The 27,645-nt window shown below is 45.4% G+C and overlaps 1 protein-coding gene across 6 annotated transcripts in view; it reads right to left on the bottom strand.

The window, feature by feature from the left end:
• Nucleotides 1–9,895: 9,895 nt before the first annotated feature.
• The window catches only part of LOC142583037 (uncharacterized), a 158,713-nt gene continuing 140,963 nt past the window's right edge, over nt 9,896–27,645 (bottom strand). For 5 of the 6 annotated variants that reach the window (XM_075693288.1, XM_075693290.1, XM_075693291.1 and 2 more), the window contains 4 exons: nt 20,057–20,317; nt 14,670–14,843; nt 12,224–12,500; nt 9,896–10,586 (listed from right to left, as the gene is read on the bottom strand). In XM_075693288.1, the coding sequence (XP_075549403.1) occupies nt 10,354–10,586; nt 12,224–12,500; nt 14,670–14,843; nt 20,057–20,317 (945 nt within the window). In that variant the 3' untranslated portion in view covers nt 9,896–10,353. The remainder of the gene's footprint in view (nt 10,587–12,223; nt 12,501–14,669; nt 14,844–20,056; nt 20,318–27,645) is intronic. The other variant, XM_075693293.1, reaches the window with a different exon arrangement.

Below are 27,645 nucleotides of genomic sequence, written 5' to 3'. Positions count from 1 at the left end.
AATTGAAAAAACGGTAAGCCTACAGCCCATGAAAATATCGATTTTGCCCCGTAAAATAAATTCGCACGAAAGCGAAGGATCTTCGCATATATTACTCCCCGCGCACACCCTGATGTCGATCAACGCGAGAGATACACGAAGTGGCGAAGAGTAATTTTCTCCGGAAAATTGAAAAAACGGTAAGCCTATAGCCCACGAAAATATCGATTTTGTCCCTCAAATAAATGCTCACGAAAGCGAAGGATCTTCGCATATATTACTCCCCGCACACGCCCTGATGTCGATTAACGCAATAAATACACGAAGTGGCGAAGAGTAATTTTCTCCGGAAAATCGAAAAAACAGTAAGCCTATAGCCCATGAAAATATCGATTTTGCCCCTAAAATAAATTCTCACGTAAGCTAAGGATCTTCGCCTATATTACTCGCCGCGCACGCCCTGATGTCGATCAACGCGAGAGATACACGAAGAGGCGAAGAATAATTTTCTCCGGAAAATTGAAAAAACGTTAAGCCTATAGCCCATGAAAATATCGATTTTGCCCCGTAAAATAGGTTCGCACGAAAGCGCAGGATCTTCGCATATATTACTCCCCGCGCACGCCCTGATGTCGATCAACGCGTTAAATACAGAAGTGGCGAAGAATAATTTTCTCCGGAAAATCGAAAGAACGGTAAGCCTATAGCCCATGAAAATATCGATTTTGTCCCTCAAATAAATGCTCACGAAAGCGTAGAATCTTCGCATATATTACTCCCCGCACACGCCCTGATGTCGATCAACGCGATAAATACACGAAATGCGACGAATAATTTTCTCCGGAAAATCGAAAAAACGGTGAGCCTATAGCCCATGGAAATATCGATTTTGCCCCGTAAAATAAATTCTCACGAAAGCGTACAACTTGGCATATATTACTCCCCGCGCACGCCCTGATGTCGATCAAGGCGATAAATACACGAAGTGGCGAGGAATAATTTTCTCCGGAAAATTGAAAAAACGGTAAGCCTACAGCCCATGAAAATATCGATTTTGCCCCGTAAAATAAATTCGCACGAAAGCGTAGGATCTTCGCATATATTACTCCCCGCGCACGCCCTGATGTCGATGAACGCGTTAAATACAGGATGTGGCGAAGATTAATTTTCTCCGGAAAATTGAAAAAACGGTAAGCCTATAGTCCATGAAAATATCGATTTTGCCCCGTAAAATAAATGCTCACGAAAGCGAAGGATCTTCGCATATGTTACTCCCCGCGCACGCCCTGATGTCGATCAACGCGATAAATACACGAAGTGGCGAAGAATAATTTTCTCCGGAAAATTGAAAAAATGGTAAGCCTATAGCCCATGAAAATATCGATTTTGCCCTGTAAAATAATTTCGCACGAAAGCGTAGGATCTTCGCATATATTACTCCCCGCGCACGCCCTGATGACGATCAACGCGTTAAATACAGGATGTGGCGAAGAATAATTTTCTCCTGAAAATCGAAAAAACGGTAAGCCTATAGCCCATGGAAATATCGATTTTGCCCCTAAAATAAATTCTCACGAAAGCGAAGCATCTTCTCATATATTACTCCCCGCGCACACCCTGATGTCGATCAACGCGATAGATACACGAAGAGGCGAAGAATAATTTTCTCCAGAAAATTGAAAAAACGGTAAGCCCATGGAAATATCGATTTTGTCCCTCAAATAAATGCTCACGAAAGCGAAGGATCTTCGCATATATTACTCCCCGCACACGCCCTGATGACGATCAACGCGTTAAATACAGGATGTGGCGAAGAATAATTTTTTCCGGAAAATTGAAAAAACGGTAAGCCTATAGCCCATGAAAATATCGATTTTGTCCCTCAAATAAATGCTCACGAAAGCGTAGAAACTTCGCATATATTACTCCCCGCGCACGCCCTGATGTCGATCAACGCGTTAAATACAGGAAGTGGCGAAGAATAATTTTCTCCGGAAAATCAAGATACGGTAAGCCTATAGCCCATGAAAATATCGATTTTGCCCCGTAAGATAACTGCTCACAAAAGCGTAGGATCTTCGCATATATTACTCCCCGCGCACGCCCTGATGACGATCAACGCGTTAAATACAGGATGTGGCGAAGAATAATTTTCTCCGGAAAATTGAAAAAACGGTAAGCCTATAGCCCATGAAAATATCGATTTTGTCCCTCAAATAAATGCTCACGAAAGCGTAGAAACTTCGCATATATTACTCCCCGCGCACGCCCTGATGTCAATCAACGCGTTAAATACAGGAAGTGGCGAAGAATAATTTTCTCCGGAAAATCAAAATACGGTAAGCCTATAGCCCATGAAAATATCGATTTTGCCCCGTAAGATAACTGCTCACAAAAGCGTAGGATCTTCGCATATATTACTCCCCGCGCACGCCCTGATGTCGATCAACGCGATAAATACACGAAGTGGCGAAGAATAATTTTCTCCGGAAAATTGAAAAAACGGTAAGCCTATAGCCCATGAAAATATCGATTTTGTCCCTCAAATAAATGCTCACGAAAGCGAAGGATCTTCGCATATATTACTCCCCGTGCACGCCCTGATGTCGATCAACGCGATAAATACACGAAGTGGCGAAGAATAATTTTCTCCGGAAAATTGAAAAAATGGTAAGCCTATCGCCCATGAAAATATCGATTTTGCCCTGTAAAATAATTTCGCACGAAAGCGTAGGATCTTCGCATATATTACTCCCCGCGCACGCCCTGATGACGATCAACGCGATAGATACACGAAGAGGCGAAGAATAATTTTCTCCAGAAAATTGAAAAAACGGTAAGCCCATGAAAATATCGATTTTGTCCCTCAAATAAATGCTCACGAAAGCGAAGGATCTTCGCATATATTACTCCCCGCGCACGCCCTGATGTCGATCAACGCGTTAAATACAGGAAGTGGCGAAGAATAATTTTCTCCGGAAAATCAAAATACGGTAAGCCTATAGCCCATGAAAATATCGATTTTGCCCCGTAAAATAAATGCTCACGAAAGCGTAGGATCTTCGCATATATTACTCCCCGCGCACGCCCTGATGTCGATCAACGCGAGAGATACACGAAATGGCGAAGAATAATTTTCTCCGGAAAATTGAAAAAAACGGTAAGCCTATAGCCCATGAAAATATCGATTTTGCCCCGTAAAATAAATGCTCACGAAAGCGTAGGATCTTTGCATATATTACTCCCCGTGCACGCCCTAATGTCGATCAACGCGATAAATACACGAAGTGGCGAAGCATAATTTTCTCCGGAAAATTGAAAAAAACGGTAAGCCTATATAGCCCATGAAAATATCGATTTTGCCCCGTAAAATAAATGCTCACGAAAGCGTAGGATCTTCGCATATATTACTCCCCGCGCACGCCCTGATGACGATCAAGGCGTTAATTACAGGATGTGGCGAAGAATAATTTTCTCCCGAAAATCGAAAAAACGGTAAGCCTATAGCCCATGAAAATATCGATTTTGCCCCGTAAAATAAATGCTCACGAAAGCGTAGGATCTTCGCATATATTACTCCCCGCTCACGCCCTGATGACGATCAAGGCGTTAAATACAGGATGTGGCGAAGAATAATTTTCTCCGGAAAGTCCAAAAAAACGGTAAGCCTATAGCCCATGAAAATATCGATTTTGCCCCGTAAAATAAATGCTCACGAAAGCGTAGGATCTTCGCATATATTACTCCCCGCGCACGCCCTGATGTGGATCCACGCGATAAATATACCAAGAGGCGAATAATAATTTTCTCCGGAAAATCGAAACGATGGTAAGCCTATGAAAAACCCGTGAAAATATCGATTTTGGCCCTCAAAATAAATGCTCACGAAAGTGTAGGATCTTCGCATATATTACTCCCCGCGCATGCTCTGACGTTGGTTAACGCGATAAATATACGAAGAGGCGAAGAATAATTTTCTCGGAAAATCGAAAAAACCGTAAGCCCATGAAAATATTGTTTTTGCCCTGTAAAATAAATTGTCACCAATGCGTAGAATCTTCGCATATATTACTCCGCTCGCACGCTTTGATTTCGATATAGGCGATAAATACACGAAGTGGCGAAGAATAATTTTCTCCGGAATATCGAAAAAACTGTAAGCCCATGAAAATATCGATTTTGCCCGGTAAAATTAATTCTGGGGAAAGCGCCGTATCTACGCATATATTACTCCCCGCGGACGCCCTGACGTCGATCAACGCGATAATAATACGAAGAGGAGAAGAATAATTTTCTCCGGAAAATCGAGAAAGCGGAAAGCCTATAGCCCATGAAAATATAGATTTTGCCCCGTAAAATAAATGCTCACGAAAGCGTAGGATCTTCGCATATATTACTCCCCGCGCACGCCCTGATGACAATCAACGCGTTAAATACAGGATGTGGCGAAGAAGAATTTTCTCCGGAAAGTCGAAAGCCCATGAAAATATCGATTTTGCCCCGTAAAATAAATGCTCACGAAAGCGTAGGATCTTCGCATATATTACTCCCCGCGCACGCCCTGATGACGATCAACGCGTTAAATGCAGGATGTGGCGAAGAATAATTTTCTCCGGAAAGTCGAAAAAACGGTAAGCCTATAGCCCATGAAAATATCGATTTTGCCCCGTAAAATAAATGCTCACGAAAGCGTAGGATCTTCGCATATATTACTCCCCGCGCACGCCATGATGACGATCAAGGCGTTAAATATAGGATGTGGCGAAGAATAATTTTCTCCGGAAAGTCCAAAAAACGGTAAGCCTATAGCCCATGAAAATATCGATTTTGCCCCGTAAAATAAATGCTCACGAAAGCGTAGGATCTTCGCATATATTACTCCCCGCGCACGCCCTGATGACGATCAAGGCGTTAAATACAGGATGTGGCGAAGAATAATTTTCTCCGGAAAGTCGAAAAAACGGTAAGCCTATAGCCCATGAAAATATCGATTTTGCCCCGTAAAATAAATGCTCACGAAAGCGTAGGATCTTCGCATATATTACTCCCCGCGCACGCCCTGATGACGATCAACGCGTTAAATACAGGATGTGGCGAAAAATAATTTTCTCCGGCAAATCGAAAAAACGGTAAGCCTATAGCCGATGAAAATATCGATTTTGTCCCTCAAATAAATGCTCACGAAAGCGAAGGATCTTCGCATATATTACTCCCCGCGCACGCCCTGATGTCGATCAACGCGATAAATACACGAAGTGGCGAAGAATAATTTTCTCTGGAAAATTGAAAAAACGGTAAGCCTATAGCCTATGAAAATATCGATTTTGACCCGTAAAATAAATGCTCACGAAAGCGTAGGATCTTCGCATATATTACTCCCCGCGCACGCCTTGATGACGATCAACGCGTTAAATACAGGTTGTGGCGAAGAATAATTTTCTCCGGAAAATCGAAAAAGCGGTAAGCCTATAGCCCATGAAAATATCGATTTTGTCCCTCAAATAAATGTTCACGAAAGCGAAGCATCTTCGCATATATTACTCCCTGCGCATGCCCTGATGTCGATCAACGCCATAAATACATGAAGTGGCGAAGCATAATTTTCTCCGGAAAATTGAAAAAACGGTAAGCCTATAGCCCATGAAAATATCGATTTTGCCCCGTAAAATAAATTCGCACGAAAGCGCAGGATGTTCGCATATATTACTCCCCGCGCACGCCCTGATGTCGATCAACGCGTTAAATACAGGAAGTGGCGAAGAATAATTTTCTCCGGAAAATCGAAAAAACGGTAAGCCTATAGCCCATGAAAATTTCGATTTTGTCCCTCAAATAAATGCTCACGAAAGCGAAGGAGCTTCGCATATATTACTCCCCGCGCAAGCCCTGATGTCGATCAACGCGTTAAATACAGGAAGTGGCGAAGAATAATTTTTTCCGGAAAATCGAAAAAACGGTAAGCCTATAGCCCATGAAAATATCGATTTTGCCCTGTAAAATAAATTCGCACGAAAGCGTAGGATCTTCGCATATATTACTCCGTGCGCACGCCGTGATGTCCATCAACGCGATAAATAAACGAAGAGGGGAAGAATTATTTTCTCCGCTACATCGGAAAAATGGTAAGCCTACAGCCCATGAAAATATCGATTTTTGCCCTCAAATAAGTTCTCACGAAAGCGCCGGATGTTCGCATATATTACTACCCGCGCACGCCCTGATGTCGATCCACGCGATAAATATACCAAGAGGCGAATAATAATTTTCTCCGGAAAATCGAAAAGATGGTAAGCCTATGAAAAACCCGTGAAAATATCGATTTTGGCCCTCAAAATAAATGCTCACGAAAGTGTAGGATCTTCGCATATACTACTCCCCGCGCATGCTCTGACGTTGGTTAACGAGATAAATATACGAAGAGGCGAAGAATAATTTTCTCGGAAAATCGAAAAAACCGTAAGCCCATGAAAATATTGTTTTTGCCCTGTAAAATAAATTGTCACCAATGCGTAGAATCTTCGCATATATTACTCCGCGCGCACGCCCTGATTTCGATATAGGCGATAAATACACGAAGTGGCGAAGAATAATTTTCTCCGGAATATCGAAAAAACTGTAAGCCCATGAAAATATCGATTTTGCCCGGTAAAATTAATTCTGGGGAAAGCGCCGTATCTACGCATATATTACTCCCCGCGGACGCCCTGACGTCGATCAACGCGATAATAATACGAAGAGGAGAAGAATAATTTTCTCCGGAAAATCGAGAAAACGGAAAGCCTATAGCCCATGCAAATATCGATTTTGCCCCGTAAAATAAATTCTCACGAAAGCGCCAGATCTTCGCATATATTACTTCCGCGCATGCCCTGACGTCGATCAACGCGATAAATACACGAAGAGGCAAAGAAAAATTTTCTGGGAAAATCGAATAAGCGGTAAGCCTATTGCCCATGCAAATATCGATTTTGCCCCGTAAAGTAAATTCTCACGAAACGCTGGAGCTTCGCATATATTACTTCCGCGCACGCCCTGACGTCGATCAACGCGATAAATATACGAAGAGGCGAAGAATAATTCTCTCGGAAAATCGAAAAAAACGGTAAGCCTATTGCCCTGAAAATATCGATTTAGCCCTTTAAAGTAAATTCTCATGAAAGCGTAGCATCTTCGCATATATTATTCCCCGCGCACGCCCTCACGTCGACCAACGCGATAAATACACGAAGAGGCAAAGAAAAATTTTCTGGGAAAATCGAATAAGCGGTAAGCCTATAGCCTATGAAAATATCGATTGTGCCCCGCAAAATGAATTCTCACGAAAGTGCCTGAGCTTCGCATATATTACTCCCTGCGCACGCCCTGACGTCGATCAACGCGGTAAATATACGAAGAGGCGAAGAATAATTTTCTCGGAAAATCTTCGTGTATATCACTCTCGACGCACGCGCTGATGCTTTTTTTACGCGATAAATAAACACCTAGGCGCAGCATAATTTTCTCGAAAAAATGAAAAAAACGGTAAGGCTATAGCACATGAAAATATCGTTTCGGCCGGGTAAACTATGTTGCCTCGAAAGTGCTGGTTCTTCGTGTATATCACTCGCCACGCACGCGCTGATGCTGTTTTACGCGATAAATAAACGCCTAGGCTAAGATTCTTCTTCGTTCGCAATTTCGTTCACATCGAAGGCAGTTATCTCGTCTTGTTTTTGCGACATGGTTCCGTGACCTGGATTGCGGCTACTGCTCTTTCCGAGTGGCCACGGAAAATAAGGACGATGGACTGGCCACAGAAGACAAAGGACCGCAGAATGACGGTCTTTTTAGGGCTCTGTATCCTAGCGCCGTTTTTTTTTCTATTTTCTTCAGAAAGTCTATGCTCAACCAAATAGTTTAATTTCGCACTGCTGTATGTAGCAGCTTTCACAACTTGCATCTCACTGTCCGCCCATATCATTATCGAAGTGACGGCAACGTTTACGAATGTTCCTTCGAAGCAGGCGCTTTTTGCGAACTTGCGATAACACGATAAGAGCAGTAACAGTGATAGTTCGGTCAATGCAGTCGCTCTCCAGAGGGCGGATGTTTGGCCACGATAGCACGCGAGGACAAGTTCTTCGGTTCGATTCCCGCCCGCGCCGGGAGAATTTCGATAGGAACCAAATGCAAGAATGTTTGTGCACTGTGCTTCCGGCAAAAAAAGAAAGAAAAAAGAAAGCATTGAGTCAAACTTAATCTGCCATCTAAGTCAGCGTCGTGTCGTCGTCATGGCGACGTCATGTCGCAACGGTTGCAGCGGCTATCGTCGTGGCCACGCCATATTTGTCGTTGCGCCATTCTTCTGGCTGTGATCGGAACAGCCACTGATTTTTTAAGCGGCTACAATTTTTAAATGAAGTATTTGGCCTCACTTGTTGGCTGTTTAGACCTAGAAAATGAGGGACCGCTATTATGCTATCCCTCTGCCATCGGCGGGAAGTTGGCAAAGGCGAGTGAACTTGCTGGTGTCCGCCAGCATAGCGTCGCGCTGTTGCAACAGGCGTCGCTTGTTTCCGCTGTCACGTGTTAGCTGATTGCTATGTCAGCGCACTTGTTATTGTAGGGCCAGTGTACATGCTCACACGCGTGTAATACTGACACCGCAATAGTATACCACAGAGCCATCATAGCGAAATGGAATTTTTTTGGCTGTTCTTATTTTATTCAATGTCATAATGGGCTACAATTTTATAATGACTTCTCCACTGGGTTGTTTCTCTCATTGCCCCCACACTTATTTAAAACAAGAGATAGGCTCACAGGAAACTTGAGGTTTCAAACCATTAACTGTCGTAGAACGAGGAATGTCGCTGACGTCAACGTTTCGACAAGGGAACTTGTCTTCGTCTGGGTAGGAACTTGGCTTCAGCGTCATTCCTTGTTATACCACAGTTATTTCTTCCACAATTATGAAACTTGAATTCCCTGCAAGCGCTTGAATTTTCTTTATCTTTCGGCTCAAGTTTTCATCTCGAAATTCTCTGCACGCTGAGTACTGTCAGTCGGCATATGTCTCGGGGAAGGGGGGGGGAGAAGGGAGGGGAGGACCCCTCTCTCTGAAGCCGCCGGTAAGCAGTTTTGCTCAGCTGAAACCGACGATGCTTGGTCGGACTGATTAATCGGGGTATAAAGACTGTACCTGGGACAAAACCAATCTAAGTGCAAGATAAACCTATAGAGAGCGCTAGACACGTTTGGCTACTGGTATGATGAGTATAGGTGAGACCAAAGTGGGAGCGCAGTATTTGCTCTGAAACCTCATGCGTGTGATGTCCATTCGATTAACTTGCACTTCTTAAGCTATGTCGAGGGCCGCTGCACTTCGCTTGAGCGTTGCCATTCGTTTCATATGTCCAAGCTCCTTGCATCTCCTGGTTCAAGAGAACGATACGTAGTGCAAGCCTTAAATGTGTGCTGTGGGGCTCTGCCTGCGTGAGCACATAACTGTCATTGAATTGGCCTGGGGCACCAATCCCCTATCTTGCTAGAATGTATAGAAGGTATACAATTGAAAGAAGGAGACGTGCATGGGGACCAACCCTCAGGAAAGTCAAGTAGGACGTGGATATACACAAACTCAAGGCCAGAGAACTCGTTCACAGCTCGAATATGTAGACCTGCAAGAAGGGCACAGATGGTTCGCTCAGCTTATATAAAGTGAGACTAAGGGCCCATGAAGACAGCCTCAGTCAATGTCTCATTGCCATTACTATATGCATATGAGTGGCGGGTATCGGCAACGTCACGCAGACGAGAATAACTAAAAGATAGCGTTTGCATAGTGGAAAGCTGAGAAAGTAAGCACAGAAACTGCGGTTTGGCGAGGACACATATAGCATCGGGGCAATGCTTCGCATGGATGATAAAACGGTAGTCATTTTTTAGAACGTTATATTAGCACCTTCTTTATCTTTCTTATTTAATTGTACAAGAAAAACTGGCACCAGCAGAGTTTTATCTTGGCGCCTGCACCACAATGTCTACACTATCACGTAAACTCGTGATGGTTTGTGCCCGCACTTCGACGACAACGTTGCGTTCACTTCGTCTCGCTGGATTCGTCGACGCTTCTCCACTCGCGTCCAAATTGCACTCGGACCACAAACAATGACAGTAGAACAGAACGCGACACGGCCCTTCCGTCGTGATAAGTGATGTCTAAAACGTGACGACCTCCATGCGTTTCCGGCTGCGCAATCACTTCCGGTGCATCCAGCCAGCAAAGGCATAGCCTTCGAGATCTGTTTTAATTCCTCAGAGGTGACCGTCACTGGCGCGTGGATTTGGGCACCGCCTGTAGTCACGAATCCCGAACACACTGCGCCCTTGCTCTCAGCTGGCGGAGACGGCAAAGTGACTGGCGGCGAGCGCTGCAGCCATGGCGACCAAGATGGCCGCTCCGGCAGCTGGCGCGGCGGACCCGTCGCAGAAGTGCTTGGTGGTGAGCGCGGTCACGTCCTTGCTAAGCAGGGACGGCGGCTCGCCGCATTTGACGCCGCTGATGTTCGCCCGCCGGATCCAGGACAGGAACTCGCCCTTGCCCAAGTCGCAGTCGCACTGCATCTCTGCGCACACATATATACATATACATCGCACGTGAGGCGAGCATCGCATTAGTTTCTATTTCCTTTCAATTCTTTTCGTTAGGTCTTCTTACGCCTTTTAACGCGCATGCGTTATTGCCTGGCTTCAACGAATATATAGACCATATGCACACATCACGATAAAGCGTCGATCGACGACGTAAGAAAACAAGTATTTCGAAGGAGCTGGTCTGACGCGAACGTGTAACATTCGGTGTGTGAAGCATAGGAACCTTAATTCGTAAATCATTTACAAGCCCAAGACCACAGAAGTTTAGTCTTTAGCTCTAACCACGACTCACACACTCACCCCCCCACACATATATATATATATATATATATATATGTATGTATGTATATTGATTCAGCACCAATAAGTGGTGCATGTTTTGAAAGTACCGAACGATATACCTCGAGGGGGGGGGGGACACATGATGTAACGGGAACACGTCGCGAGGATTAAACACCTGTTTAATTTTCTGGACTTTCAGCTAGGTTGAGTTGCTTTGTTGCGCGTTCAGCGCGCTCCTTTGGGGCTTTTCTTGTCCCACAACGATAATCGTCATCTGCCTTGCTTGCTGTCCTTTTGTCACACTCGTCCTTCAATTCACCCAACTTATCGTACTGCTTCTTTTTCTTTATCTTTTCTCTTTATCAATTCTCCTTTATCGTTCTGCATCTCGTTCTGCATAGCGCTCTTTCCTATCACGTTAAATAACTTAATAATTGTTTCGAACGCGCACGGAGGCGTCACGGTGCACTTATGGTTTTCAATGAGGAAGCGCATAGCGACTCCTGGCGGCAGCTCCGTGTGTCGTTTCTACTCCCCTGCAGATTTTATGGGCATGGATAAATTTAAAAGGAAGCTTTAGCTCAGGTGCTCCTATCTAAATACATGTAAACGGAGAATTCGTTTTTCTCGGCAACCACTTTCTGGGCAAACTTGGCGAGGTTTGTAGCATTTAAAAGAAAACTTAAAATCTAGTGACTGTTGGTTTCGAATTTTTTATTTAGGTCGTCAGTTCTTTATTAAAAACTGGCAAAATTCGAAAATTTTCAGAAACGAAACTATCTAGTTTACAGCTCTGTAACTCAGCAATGAAAATGATGTCACAATTCTGTGAATTGCATCTAATAGTAGATCTAAACAGGACAAAATTGATGTTACACGTGAATACAAAGAAATTTAGTAATATGAAAATACAGCTTTTGCAGACCCCTCGTACACAACGTAACGAATTCGCGTAAGCTATAAATTGACATATCTAATTTTTCCTCTTTGAATGATCTAATGGATGCCGTTTACAGAACCGCGATATCTGTTCTTGATGCAGAGCTATGAATTTGTAAACTTCGTGCTTCTATTCTTTTCCAACTGTCAAATTTCGGAAATATATTTTAAACATATTCAGGCCCTAAATCGAAATTCTGCTTCCAACAGCCGCTAGAAGTTAACATTCTCTGTCAAATGCAACAAATTTCATTAATATTGGTCCAGTGGTTATCTCGGAAAAATGGTTTTGCGTTTTACATGTACTTGCATAGGCCGCGTCGGAGTCTGGCCCGAGCTAAAGCTTCCACTCAATGTGCGCGCAGAAGGCAGAGCCGGCTGTACGCACTGTTCATGACCAGACGGCGTAGGTGCTTGAGGTTGGACTGGAGCACGAGCGCCTCCTGGTCGGTCACCACCTCGATGCGGTTCTCGAAGAGGTCCAGCTCGCGCAGGTAGGGCAACTTGCTCACGGCGCCCGGCACCTGAGTCAGGTGGTTGTGGCGCAGCCAAAGCCGGCTCAGGTTGAGCTTGACGAACGCGTTCTCGCGCACCGACACCAGGTGTGCGCTGTTCACGGCCAGCTCTTCCAGCAGGGGCAGCGAGTCGAACATGTTCGCCTCCAGCTGCGCAGAAGACGTGCAGACGGATCGCAAATACACGCCGCGAGCAGTGCGCCTTTCTGCGCACCGGGCAACGTTTGAGAGATTATGAATGCACTGGCGTTGAGCACGAGCCAGCTTTAGCATAAAAGTTTCTACAAAAATTACTAGATTAAATTCTGGCGTTAGTGTTTACGGGAGGTGGCAGTATGGCAGTAAATCAGGCCCCTCGGTTAACTCCTTTTCTTCTCGTTTATTACATAACGAGGGTCTCGAATCCGGCAACATTGATGCCTTCAGGTAGCATGTGTGGGTTTACTGACCAGTTGCCTTCACCCAAAAAGATCACGTTCTCGTGACGCCTGCGGCAGAAAGGACGTACCACGTCCACCGCCAAGGTCTGTGAGTGGTGACGCTGGCTAACACTCCCAGGGTTCTTTTAGGACACGTAAATACCCAAGAAAGTGGAGGGGGAACGGCGTCGCAGTAGCTCAATTGGTATAGAGCATCGCACGCGAAATGCGAAGGTTGTGGGTTCGGTTCCCACCTGCGGCAAGTTGTTTTTTCATCCACTTTAGTTTCCATTAATTTATCGTTTCTTTATTACATTTATTAAGCACAAGTAATTCCCCCTACGTTGTCCTTGGTGTCAGTGTTTGTTGGCTTCTTATGATATGAATAATGAAAATCGGGCCCCTCGGTTAACTCCCTTTCTTCTCGTTTATATATATATGGTATTACGATGAAATCAACAGATGCTGAAGGGACTAGGAGGGCCACGAGAGAATTGGGGGACGCTGGGTTGTGTCGACAAACACACGGAGTTGAGACCCACGTTCTCAAATCCCTGTCGGACAACGGCCTGTATCATTGCACCCGTGGCTGCTGGTGGATCAGGAGGCATCGCAGAGAAGGATGGCGAAGAGACGGCCTCGAGCTCGGGGCGAGCGATACGGGTAACGTTGTCACACGTGGTTGCGGTTTTCACGCGCCTTAGACATTTAACAACACCAGGACGGCGCTTTTGCCGCCGGAGCTAGTATTGCGACACCATCGACAGATGCTCAAGAGACGAGCCGAATTGAGAAATACGACCAATTGACTGAGCTCTCGGCGCGAGCGAGTGTGTTTATCTTGCGCTCTGGCTGCAGGGGAAATACAGCGTAAATAGAATACTTTCTCTGTGTTTTTCCACACGTGAAAATAGGACTAAAGTTCGGCTGCGGTGGCCACATTTAGATGGGGGCGAAATGCAAAAACGCCCCTGTCCTGTGCATTAAGGGCTCGTTAAAGATAAAGATTGGCGGAACGAACAGCCCAGATAGCGCTCAGCTTTTTTCCTGTAGCATACTTGCCATTCGCTCGTAATTGCTTTGTCGTCAGCTGCCTCGTCGTCAAACTCACAGCACATGCGCGAGCAGAGCCGACAGATGACGACAAGGGTCGAGATTAAGTGCGGCGCTTGCTCTAAACGCGTGTGCGAGAATAAAATTTCTTGGTCTACAGGCACGAAGCACTATTTTAATTTGTGAACAAGTAAAATAAACTCATTTTATAGGAGGAAGAATCAGCAAGTATTTGTCCCTATTTCTTTTTAAAGCCAAATTACGGCTGTAAATGCGAAGTCAGCATACGCCATCCCTAGCGGTGAACCTTTCTTGGAACGACCCGGCCTTATCTGCCGGTAGCGCCTCGGCACGGCGCTGTTAGTTGTTGCAATGTGACGAAAGTCTGCACCGGTGTGGGGACTATGTGGAAAAGTAGTGTAAGGTACTGTACGTAGAGGCCGTATTTGTAATTACCTGTATGCACTTTATTTTGGCTAAAGAAAGAAAACAGGGGCAAAAGCTTTCTGATCCGCCCTCGTAAAATGAGCCCAGTACAGAACCCATATATTTCTTGGCAGGACTGAGAGCCGTCGGATACATGTCGGCGACCGCAACAACACTACTTCCCGCAAGCCATAGAGCTATAGGCAGACCAGTCCACCGATTAGTCATCGTACACGCGTTCGCCACAGTGCTCGGCGTTTTCATCTCCCACGCCATCGCTCCTGTTGGCTGCCACTCAGCCTCCTTCCTTTGCCTGCGGATGACACGAGATGGAAGCATCGCGGCAGTTTCGTGGTCACAATAAATAAGCATTGCAACCTGAACAACAACTATGGCGCGGATCGGAACGGTCTGTGCATACCTGCTGGATGGTCTCGTTCTCGAGCTGCAGGCTACGCAGCTTCGCCATGTGCCGTATGATGTCGCCCACATAGACCTGGCCAATACGTGTATTGTCGAGCGTGAGCCGCTCCACATGCTCGTTGATGAACTGCGGGAACGCCTTCTTCAACTCCTCCAGGTCAGAGTCCCGGATCTGCACCGAGAGACACGTAGACTTTATCGCACAGGCGGCTCACTTTTCGAGTCGTCGTCGCTGGTAACAAGTCGGGTGCTTCTATGAGGTTGTGAGATTTCCAAAACGTACTGCACGTGCTGCACGAGGAGTAACCAGAGCATGGGGTGGAGGTGTTCTGGTGGAGTGGTCCAGCTCACCAACGACAAGGGAAAGGGGGAGGGGGCGAACAAAGGGTGTAGGAAATTCCGCCTAATTAGATATTTAGTCCTAATTAATTAATCAGCTTCTCAAGTATTTTAATAAAATAAAAAGTTACAGTGAGAAAATACTGGCCGCTCGAGGCAGTTTGCATGTATTCGTGGGCTTATTTCAAGCTCGGAAATGCACCTTTAGGTAGCACGTATTTAGCAACAGAAAGCTGTATCGGCAGTTTTTCATGTCGTTCTACAATATTCTCATTGACGCTTTTCATCTAATTATAATATTTGAGAAGATGATTATCTAATTAGGACTAATTATGTGATTAGGTAGAATTAAAAAATAATCTGAGTATATCCAAGCGACGGCAAACAACATAACCTTTGTTCTGTTCAGCTACGTGGCATTCACATATTTTTAATGTTTGACTAAAATTACGTGGGACACCCTGTATACTATACCGATCTCCGGACTAAAGGCTCTGAAGGCTCCTTGCTCCAAACATCATAGAGACTGCAAGACAGTGCACGGCGAGCAATCGCCGAACTAGAGATGTATAATTTCCACAAATTTTGAAAACAAGAAAAAAGAGACAAGATCTTTCGGAAATTTTGGATAGACTGGAAAGTATGCTAACTTTTCTTAGCATACCAAAGTAAATATAAGAACACACGCAAATTCATGCAAAGAAATGTTTTTTTTTTAAACTTATAGTGAGACGTTGACATTTTATAACAAATTAAGCCTTTTGTTTTATTCGCTCGGAGATTCTTGGTAGCTTTAGGAATTCTTATCTACCAACCATGAAGGCTGCGCTTTTTTGCTCTGTTATGGAAGGGATCGAAGTCTGCACATTTCTGGAAGTTTCTTTTTTTCTTTTTTTCGAATCGCCGATGCCATGCGGCCAATTACATGCTGCGGATTGGCCATGACGGACACCATACAGGTTAGACGTGTGGGCGCTTTTAGACGTGCGGAACGGCGGTAAAGGAGCAACCATAATTTAGACTCTCTTCCTGCGACTCACTTGAGGCCAGTCAACAATGGTAAGTTGTCTTCAAAATCGTTTTATTCATTCTATGAGAAAAGGTGAGGTTTTAAAAAGCTGAAATAAGGACCAAACCTTTTTATGTCTGTGTGTCTGTGTGCGCGTGTGATTTCTTTTTCGAAACTTCAGAACCATCACGTAAGTTCGACGTCAAGAATTTCAATTTTCGTTCTCGTATTTCAGCCGTTTTGTAACCAGTTAAGTAAGCAAAACCTGTTAGGTGGAGACTTATTCAATAATGCAGTGCAATAATGCAGTGCGATAATGCAATAATTCAGTTTATTCAATAATGCCGTGTAGGCTGTACTTCTAAGTTAACGAAGAGCAGTTAACCATAGATCCATTTAAATGCTGTCGAAATCTATGACGCCTTGACGAGGCAGTGCGGGGAACTTCATGGCAGCAATGCAATTCGGTTTTCGTTTTTACGAGTTTTACACCTTTCCTCTCACGGTGAAAGGGGGCTTCTTTTCCCATTGCAGAGCGTGATGTACTCATACTGCTTTACACTTATCTTTAGTGTACGATTAAGAGCTAAAATTGTCCGCCTGACATAAGCTCTACATGAATTTATTTGTCGGAAGAAACACCCCGCTCTTGCTGTAGAAATGCATCAGTTAGAGTTGTGCAGCTAGACAGCTTACCGCCTTGGAATATAACAGCATAAAAGCTTGCATAGAAATTGCAAGTCAAAGAAAAGAAATTCCGAGGATGCTTTCTTTGTCAGAACGAGTAGGACGAGGTAGACAGCCTAGTCAGACTGTTCGCTTAGAGAGAAAGCTATTGGCAGATTATAATTTCTCAAAATGCAAATCGTTTCCCCTGGACCGATATCGCCCTCGATCCTGTGCGCCTGCACCCTGGAGGAGGAGCGCGAGCGACTCAAACTGCAGCCAAAACGGGAGCGCTGAAGGCGAAGGTACCTCACAAAGCCCACCCTTTGCCCAAGGGGTTTCCTCGGGACGCGCAAGTGCTGATGCACAAAGCCAGGACAGGCACAGTCCTCAACCAAGACGTCCTGGCTAAGTGCCTCGCGCTGGTCGCTTCCTGGAAGAAGTGTGTTCATCAGAGTATATAGGCAACGCCTGGGCAACGAGGAGGAGAAAGAGACAGAACCGAATGCGATGTCGTCACCAGTGACGTGAATTACGTGCTACATAGGTGCTCGTCCGACAGTCAGGTGCCTATTGTGGGACTGTCCGGGTCCCGCGATAGTAATAAATAAAAAAAAACGCAAGAGACGCGGCACTACCTCATTGGAGGCATGGACCCCGGCACCCCCTCAAGCCGACGCCCGGCGAGCTATCGACTCTTTATGGGAGTTCGTGCGCGAGGACGGCTTGACCAGCAGGTTATGAGCGTGTTGTTCCTTTTAGATTTCTTTGTTTACTTTGTTTATTTTATGATCCCCACCACTGACCCTCGAACCTGCGCAGGGTAGTGAACCATCCATTTCACTATATAGTTAATTCTTTCTCTAATCTGAAACAACGAATTTTCATTTTACAATTAACCTAACATTTACATTATAGCAGAGCAGTGACAGTGACAAGAACTTTATAAGAGTGTCCAGAGGAACACGATTGGGGGGAACCGAAGGCTCCCCGATCAAGTTGGTGGCTCCGCCCACGACGGGACAGGGAGGTGGTGACTCCGCGACGTCGCGGGCCCTCTGGACGGCCTGTAGTTGGTTTGTGAAATCCGAGCTCTTCAGCAAGGCGTCCCACTTGGACTTGTTATGAAAGTCGGAGCCCGCGTTGTACGGGCACAGCCAGAGCATGTGGTCGAAGGAGCAGCACGCGTGACCGCATTTGGAGCGCGATTGCGGGAAGTTGGGGCCTATCCAATTAAGCGCTCTCGGGGGGAGGTAGGATCTCGTCTGTAAAAGCCTGAAAGTAACAGCCTGAGTCCTGTTCAGTTTCGGGCTGGGGGGAGGGAATTTCCTCCTGCTGTGTCTGTAATGTGACGTAATTTAGTGAAAGGTCGTAAGATTATCTTTGAAGGGGCAATCCTGCGGGAGAGCCGGACCGTTAGCTCGGGCGCGGTTCGTGAATTCACGCGCCAGGCAGTTGGCCCGCTCGTTAGGGTTGCAACCCGCTTGGTTAGTTACATTGTTCACGTGCGCCGGGAACCACGCTGTGGTGTGACCTCCAGTGTCTTCTCGCGTAGTAATACGAAAGGATCTGTTGACGATGTCGGCTGCGTGTTTACAAACTAGAGCGGACGAGAAAGCCCTGACCGCCGTGCGCGAGTCGGAGAAAATGGCCGCCGGGCCTTTTGCGGCTTGAAGAGCCAAGGCTATCGCGGTTTCCTCCGCCTCGTTCACGTGTTTAGCGTAAATTGATGCGGCGCTGATAAGAGTTCTGCGCGCGTCAACGACCGTGATTGCAAACCTGTCTCCGCTGCCATATTTGGCGGCGTCGACGAAGAATGCATCTGCCCCGTAAGGTACGATTCGTCGAAGGATAGCAAGTACATTAAGCTTCAAGCTCGCTGGCTCCCTCTTCTTTAAGAGTTGAATGGCAGGCGCACTGCGTTTTCGTGGGTGGAGTTTCGCGGGTGCAGCGCATTCAGCCTTGCTTCGAGCCTATCGCTTATCAGGAACGACGGCGCTTTCTTTTCCGTGTACCGCCGTCAAAGATGCTGACGCACCGTGGAGCCGACGCCTAGAGCCGCGGTCGCTCACTTCGCCACGGTCCGCGCGCCCTGTTCTTTCGCTCGAAGCACGGTTGAGGTTCGCTGCGATACGACAGCGCATGAGCGCAGTCACGTGATTATATTTCATATTTATCGGGCTTTATTTAAACGCCGAAAAAGATCCCCACGCAGCATGTACGTCGCCGCAAAAAATTGGATCGGTCGTTTCTGAGTCCCCTCTACAATTCTACGAAACGCATTTGGCTTTAAAGTTAATATTTAAGAAATGCATAATTAATATTTGTTAATTAACAAATTAAGCGGAATATAAAAAAGATACTCTGAGGAGCGCCACATGAAGGCAGCCATATGTCGTTGGTTTCATTCAGCTACGGTGAACCTCTTTTTAGAAATCGTTGGTTCAAGTTACGTGGAACTCCCTGTATAACAAAAGAACGAAATGACGAACTGAGTTACGGCTGTCCAGCAAGGAGCTTAGCATAAAGGGACACTAAGATTGGAACATAAAATTAAGGTGTATTAGTAGATTACGCTTCTGGAATAGTAAAGGGGCCACTCTTAACGTGAGAGGAAGAAGCATGGCAAGCCACAGAAGGACGAAAGAAAGCTGGCGACGCTAGGCTAAGGTCCCGAACCTGCCCGCCATGACGTCCTAGAATTGGATTTTGTCCACTCGAGTTAATTTAGAGAACTTTTTATCGGGAAATGAGCATTGCATTGAATTCTAAAGGAAACGGATACTGAACCTAGAAAATTTCGAGATATTTTCAGGCGCCAAAACTGCCCAAATAGGAGAAAATGCATTGAAATCCGAGACGCCACATTGACGTACGGCCATTAAGGTTTAGGTGCGAAACTAACAAAAATGTTTTCTTTTTTTAAGAAAGAGGGTAGTTTGGAAAGTACTAATGCACCTTTTTCCGGCGAAATAAAAAAAGACACTGGGGTTTTTAAATATATGGTTTACCAGATTAATGTGTTAATTTTTTTGGTATTCCCTTAGTAAAACTAAGCAAATTCATTAAGCTGGCTGCTTGGGTTTTGAGCCAATGGTTGTGTATAACGGTAGGAAACTAGATGGGCGGGACAAATAACGACAAGCATCTACTTTCAACCGGCGTTGTTTACTGGTTGCGCGGTGGCACGTACAGACCCAGCTAAGGTTCTTATAAGCGAGCTCCGAACAGTTCCATTGTTTTTTTTCCTTTTTCTTTTTCGGTGGCTGGGCGTCAGAGAGGCCAATGAGAGGTTGGTTCCACGAAGCAGTAGCGAAAACAGTGAGGGGGGAGGGGGGGAGGGGGCGTTCGAACGCACCGACGTGTCCTACCTGAATCTCGTACAGGGGTATCTTGGCCTCGGCCACCTTCTCCAGGTCGCTGAGCAGCGGGCTGGCGTGGATGTTGGCCCACCGCAGCGTGAGCCTCCCGTCGTACTCGTCGCACTGGCACTCCTCGGACAACATGGTCAGCTCGTTGCACAGCGTCGCCCCCACGGGCTCCGGGCAGCAGCAGCAGCAGCACGTGATCAACAGCAGCCAGGCGCCGGCAGACACCGCCCACAGGCGCCACGAACTTCGTTGCTGCTGCAGCTTTGTTTATTTTTCGAAGGAAGCCCCACCCATTTCTGAATCACGAAGTTCTGCACATAGGCTCGTTTCGGCAGTAACTACAGGGTGTTTCAGCGAATACTTTCTTTTTTTAAATCTTTAAAGGTTGCCTGTGGCAGATATCACAATTATAGTTCATGAGCTGGTCTACTCGATGCGGCGGACAATACTGGCACAAAAAATTGAGAAACAAAATCAACTAATTATTAAAAATCACTAATTAAATGTTCAACTAATTACATTATGACCTATATTGCACTTTACAAATTATAGCCGTGGAGTTCGCAAGGCGGATCCACTTGGAACGAATTTTCAAGATGACACCTGCTTCGAGATATAAATTCCCGAACTTTGTGGAGAAATGCATTGGCGTTCCAGTTAATTTGTTAACAAAACGTCGCTTCATGCACTGAAGCACACAAGCAACTGGAATGCCAATGCATGTCTCCGAAAAGTTCGGGAATTTATATCTCGAAACTGGTGTCGTCCTCAGAATTCGTTCCAAGTGGATCCGCCTTGTGAAGTCCACTGCTAGAATATGTAAATTGCAATATGGGCCATAATGTAATTAGTTAGAAAGTTAATTAGTGAATTCTTGTTAATTAGTCAATTTTACATTTTAATTGTTTGTGCAAATAGTGTCCTCTGCTTCGAGTAGACCGGATCATAAACTTGAATTCAGCTTTCTGCCACAAGCAACCTTCAAAAAAAATTTTGAAAATGTTCGCCGAAACACCCTGTATTATGCGCAATGTCGACTGTACTGCGTAAAAGAAGTGTAAAAGAATAGACGCGGGATTTGAGGACAGACAGACGGACAATGAACTTTTATTCAGGTCCTGAGGGACTAGCCGGTGGAGACCCGTTGGGGCCCCCGGCTCGCCGCTGGCTGCTGCCATGTCGGAATCGGGAGGATTTGAGGAACTGTTAAAATTTTTTCTGAGCTAGGGAACGCAGCCTGAAATTTGGATTAGCTGTCCGAATAGCAGTGTACGTCACCAACACAGTACCGCACTGTTTTACTGGCTGGGAAGAAAAATCTGGTGTTAAGTAAGGCTTTTTCGCGGAACCCACTCCTCGCTCACTTTTGACGCCCCGACTGGGCAAGAAAAGGAAACAGGCACAGTTTCGTGAGTGCATGCACTTCCCCGCGCATGTAAGTATAGGTCACCGCAAGATGTCGCTTGGTATAGTCTGCAGCCTTCAGCTGTATAGCTTGCGCTTAACTTATCCGGTCTTTCGTGTTCGTCTGGCGGTGTAACCAAGCTCCAAAATACGTTTGCGTGTTGACACCAACTTCACCGCACAAACAAACGTTTTACTAGGTCGCGAACCTTGCACTAGGAGGACAAACCAGGCCAGATCTGGTGCTCCATATACCCTTTCCCGGAGTCCCTTCCTCGCCGGGCGGTGGCTTAGCGGCTATGGCGTTGTACTGCTGAGCTCAAAGTCACGGGTTCGGTGCCGGCTGCGACGGCCGCATTTAGATAAGGGCGAAACGCAAAAACGCCAGTGTGCTTAGATTTAGATGCACGTTAAAGAACCCCAGGTGGTCAAAATTAATCCTGAGTCTCCCCCCTACGGCGGGAACTCGTAACCAGCTCGTGGTTTTATCAATCAATCAATCAATTTTATTTAACGTGCCAACGAACAACCCTAAGTTCTGAGTACTCGCGCACGCATACATTAAAATACAAGAACAACAACAACAACAAAAATAATAATAATAATAATAATAATAATAATAATAATAATAATAATAATAATAATAATAATAATAATAATAATAATAATAATAATAATAATAATAATAATAATAATAATAATAATAATAATAATAATAATGTCTATTTCTGTCAAACTTTTTACCCGTTGCTTGCTCACAGTTCCCGACTCTCAGCGACTCTCGGCTTTAGCAGCGCTGGAAGCATAAGGTTGGCCATTCATTAACTATATTATACGTTGCTATCATACGTTGCTATCCGGGAAGCAGTTCGATTTCTCTCCGAGGAGCCTCCTCACGCATGGACGATATTCTGCGATTGCAAGCCAGCTCTGCAAACGATTGACTGTGTCCTCAGACGGGGCCCGTATTATTCTATGGCTATAGAAGTTACAGAGTATCTCGACCACGCAACTAGAAATGGCCACAATGTCACCTTTCAGTGGATACCATCACACTGTGGCGTGATAGGGAACGAACAGGCAGACGCTGAAGCGAAAACTGCTTTGGATAATGCTTGTGAAGTACGCATTCCGTTCACACAAACGCCCTACTTCGTCGCGTAAACCGCAACTCTACGTTGGAACACTGGACCCAACCAGATCGAAGACACAAGCGATTACACAAACGGGACCAAGAAATGAGATTTCGTATGCCTCACAAGTTCAAAAGAAACCACACGAGCATGGTGCACCGGATTCGCCTTGGTGTCGCATTCACCAACCGTTATAGAAATATGATAGGTGCCAGTGATACTAGCCCAAACTGTGAATGCTGTGAGGTGCCAGAAACACTTGAACATATATTTTGCGTGTGTCCCACGTACGCGCAAGAACGACAGCAACTTGTCTCTTCCATAGCAAACATCCATGAGAGACCGCTATAGGACGAGTTTCTTTTAGGTCCTTGGCCTAATGCAACCAGCGCAGCCCTGGTAACAAGAGCCGCTGTAGCTTTTCTCCAAGCCACTGGGCTGGACGCACGCCTTTAGAGATACCACAACTCTGTGAATCTGTATATACGCATCTCTTCCTTATACCATCATCATTCATCAGCCCTTTCCCTCCCCGTCCCTTTTCCCCAGAGTAGAGTAGCAGGCCAGAGCAAGTTATAGCTCAGGCCGACCTCTCTGCCTTTCTGTAAATAAATTTCTCTCTCTCACGCAAAATTGTGAATAAAAAACCGCTAGAGACACAGGACGGAGGGAGACGACAACGTAGGGCGGTTGTCGTCCGTTCTGTGTTGTCCGCCTGTATCCGCTCTGTGTTGTCGTCTCCCTCCCTCCTGTGTCTGTGGCGGTTTTTTATTCAGTGTCTCACCAACTGGCCTACAACGTTACCTTGCTAAACCACGCAAAATTGCCGCGCGACTGGCCGCTCGAGGCAGTTTTCGCGCACTTCTTTTATGCTTAGAGAACACTTTTATGTAGCATGTACTGAGCAACGGAAAGCTGTATCGGGAGTTTGTCATGTTGTTCTGCAATTTTCTCATTGATACTTTTAGTCTAATTATAATATTGGAGAAGTTTATTAACTGATTAAGACCAATTATGCAATTAGGCGGAATGCAAAAAAAAAATAATCTCAGTATCTCCAAGCGACGACAAACAACACTATCTTGGTTCTGTCCAGCTACACGACATTTGCATATTTTTAATGTTTGGCTCAAGTTGCTTGGGACACACGATATATAGGTAGCGCAAGAAAGGGCTAATTGGAGATATGGAGTGGACATAAAAAATAGGCTGCTGCTGCAGCTGATAATGATGCTGGTAGCTGTGACGTTAGTGTCTGATAATAGGGCGTTATTAAATTTATTGCATGAGAAAAGCATGCTTACAGGCTGTGCCAATTTCACACACACCCAATTTCCTATATAAATGTTGTATTAGAATCACATGCTCACATGGGATACAAGGTTATATGTGCTGCACGCTCTGCTGCGAATGTTTGTTGTTAATAAATGTGTCAATAAACTCTCACACTTTGAAACATTTAAAACAATATCGCTTTAATCCTAGCTTTGCCAGCGGCAACTAGTGCTGCCATCAGCATAGCATACGTCTGTTGGGACCGTATGGCAGTCCTTGTACGGGCTCGTGGAATTGTGGCTTCTGAAGGCAAGACATACTAGGACACTTCGACGCTTTATAATAGAAAGACTGCATTCACTGTGCTTTCCTTCGCGCTGAAAGGAAATGCCTTCAAGCTGACATCCTTGTGGAAAACAAAGGATTAAAGCCCCAGACGGCCGTATTAACTTCAACTGTCATTCATTCGTGCCGAAGACGTCATCAGAATGGAATCGCCTCCCTGCCTCCATCGCCACCAACCCGAATCAATCTAATTTCGAATTCTACCTCTGCAACCACGTGCCAGTAATGTACATCACTTCTCTCCCAAACGCCCAAACGGCATCGAGAATATCTTAACAAAATAAATAAATAAATAAATAAATAAATAAATAAATAAATAAATAAATAAATAAATAAATAAATATATATAAGAATGTGTGAAAGCTGCTAGCTAAGCATTGAGACGCAGGTATACGTGCATGCATATGTATAAGCAGGTGGCAGCAAGGCGGCATGTGCCCTGTCTAAATACTAGTCCTGCTTTGCTGTTTCTCTGGCAAAGTGCAAGGTGGCAGCCAAACAAACCAGAATGAGGGCAATTCATGCGCTCGATGCAGTGGAAAAGAATCAAATCCACAGGCTCAATCACGGTGATACCATGTCCCAGTATATTTTCTAGCGCTTGTAAGTGGTAACCGTAACTGTCTCAACTGGCAACGACGCTCAAATCTCTCTGAACGAGGAAAGGAGAGCGATGTCATGGCGATCGATTACCGTGGCGATGAATGCGTATGACGTTTTTTTTTTTCCTTCAAAGCACTCGGTCTGCCACATCTCATCAGAACAGCTCAAGTGGGCTTCTCCGGTCGAAAAGTCATGATGTGGAGAAGATAGCTTTGACGAGCGCTCTCGGTCGCAGCCGCGAAGGCCTTCAAAAGTGCATCGAATTTTGCAATTACGAGCTGTCGCTTGTGAAATTACGCGCCAGCCCATAACCATTATCGGAAATTACACCCCCAGTGTAGGGTAGCAAACCGGATGATGTTCTGGTTGACCTCCCTGCCTTTCCTATCCTTATTTTCTTTCTCTCTCTTTACGCGACTAGACTATAGAACGAAGAACATTGGAAGTAGATGAAAACGTCTTGTTTTTCCATTGCGCACCTGTGCTGTGTGCTGAATGAAGCATTCGAAGTATTCAAGAACTGACGCTTCCGCCAGGGCAGTAGCAGAGCGTGCTACGCGGGTTTTCCCACAGCAGTATCTGTGAAGAAGCACCGTTCGTCTGCGCGTTAGACAAGACAGAGTGCAGTAATAGTCGATCAGAGCCATTAGTGATGCAGCAGCTGAAACAGCTATAGATGAAAAAGCAAAGTAAAGGAAAATCAGACGTGAAACCACTCCGCTCACACGGAAGTATAGTTTGCGTGTATAGCAGACAATTGTCCATAAAGTCTACATGCAGAATTTGTTGGGCGATTTGCGGACAGCTTACGGACAGTCCATGTGTTTTATATAGAGAGTCTGGAGCTTGTATGTTCATTTAGAATAATGGTAAGTGCATAGAGCGTCTAACACGGTTCATAAATTTTAGCTTTGATGCAACTGTTGTCATAAGAACATCTAACGCTGTCTAAGCAAACAGGAAAAAAAAATATTATACGAAGGCAAATTTGCCCACAGAATGTCTAAAAACTCTATATTGTCTCAATACATCTATTAGGCATGACATGGTTGAGTTTTCGCCTCGACATGCACTGAATCAGAGTAGCGAATCCACAAAGTAGCGAAAGTCAACCTGAATTTATCTAGAATCCAAACCAAATTCAGCTAACTTCATGCAGCGTTCGCCATACGGTGAACAAAAACGAGGCTTTGCTCAACTGCATCACCGGGCCTCGAATTTAGGTGGCTCTAGAATACCTGTAGGTGCAGCAGTGAGTTGAACGAGCTAAACACATTTTTTATTTCCTTCTGATTATTTCTGTTGCACGAACTGTCGCTCGAAAGAGTTACGCGCTTGGCAATTTCACCGGTTGCTGTTTGTCATCTCTTACCGGCGGATGTCCAACATACACTCATCAGTTGAATGCACGCAGTGTCGGCGAATTTCTCAACGAGGCATCCGACAGGGACAACGGATGTGTAAAACCTTGTTGCAGCCCGTACGGAGAGGTCGTCTACCGAAAATAAATAAAAATCTGGGAGTCGAAAACAGAGAGCAGGTGCGGCATGCCTGCAACGTCGACTCTAAGGTCAACAACAGCGCAGCATCGTGGTTGGGCGCCTGCATCTGTTCACGCGCCCGGTAGCTGCCAGTAATGCCCCGACACGAAAATCACATCTTCGAAAGGCTACACAGCCTCGAGAACAAAAAAAAAAAAAAATTGGCCAGAACTCATTCATACGATGACTATCGAAGTACGCAAACAGTCGAAACATGTCGTGTATGAGGCGTCTACTGCAACCGAGCTCCTCTCTGGACACGCTGCGCCATCAAGAAGCACCGTCGCGAAGGGCTCTGCATGTCCTCCGAGATCGGGTGGTGTATTTGTGGCGCAGCGCGCAAAATCGTCATGCTGCTTTGTTTGAGGAGCCCGTGTGACGCGGGTCCGATTCCGCCAAGCACCAAATAGATTTCGAACAATTTTAGACTGCGCTATTTTCGGTATCGCCCCCCGAAAATGATTAGCTAGGTTGGACAGCGGGAAAGAATGATGATGAATTTGGAGTACCGGGGCGGCAAGGGCCAAGTATTGCAAGGTCCAAAGAGCGCCAGGCTAATGATAATGAGTTGGCAATGGAGCAATGAATTATGGGAGGTGGATGAGACGTGGTTTTAAAGTGGCCTAAAACACTCGCAGTAAGGTTTGTAAAATGTTTATGCAATGAAATTGTGACAAATACTAGTGAGGTGTACTAGGAATATGACAGATACATTGCAGAAGGAATAACATATGAGACTAAATATGACATAATGATCAAATCAGGGATATGATACTAAATGTATGAGATATAATATATGATACTAAAATGTATCAGTGACAAAAGCTTGCAAGAAGCACGACTACTGCCTTAACATAGCCCTTGAACACAAGAATGTGTAGGCACGCGCTATACAAAACGATACGATCATAGCAGCACCCTCTGGTAAAGGATGCGCTTTGAATTTCTTGGCCTGATAACATGTAAGGCAATATCATTTAAAAAACGTAAAGCTACTTTGGTGTCAAAAAACGGTTCTGCACCAAGAAACGTTGCCACATGCTGCCGGTGTGCCAAAGGAAAGTGTTCCTTTCTCTCAGCTTCTGCTTTTCGACACTCCAGCAGAACGTGAAGAATGGTCAGCGTTTCACCACATCGGTCGCAGATTGGGGTTCACCACCAGCCAGCAAGTAATTGTGTGCGCCGTGTATGTTGCCTATTCGGAGACGACAAAGAAGGACATCACTTAGTCGTGACTCTCTTGTTGGTGGCCAATAGCCCAACTATGGTTTTAGTACGTGGAACTTAT

Source organism: Dermacentor variabilis, chromosome 5, assembly GCF_050947875.1.
Source record: "Dermacentor variabilis isolate Ectoservices chromosome 5, ASM5094787v1, whole genome shotgun sequence".
NCBI lineage: Eukaryota > Metazoa > Arthropoda > Arachnida > Ixodida > Ixodidae > Dermacentor > Dermacentor variabilis.
This window is presented reverse-complemented; position numbering and strand designations above follow the sequence as displayed.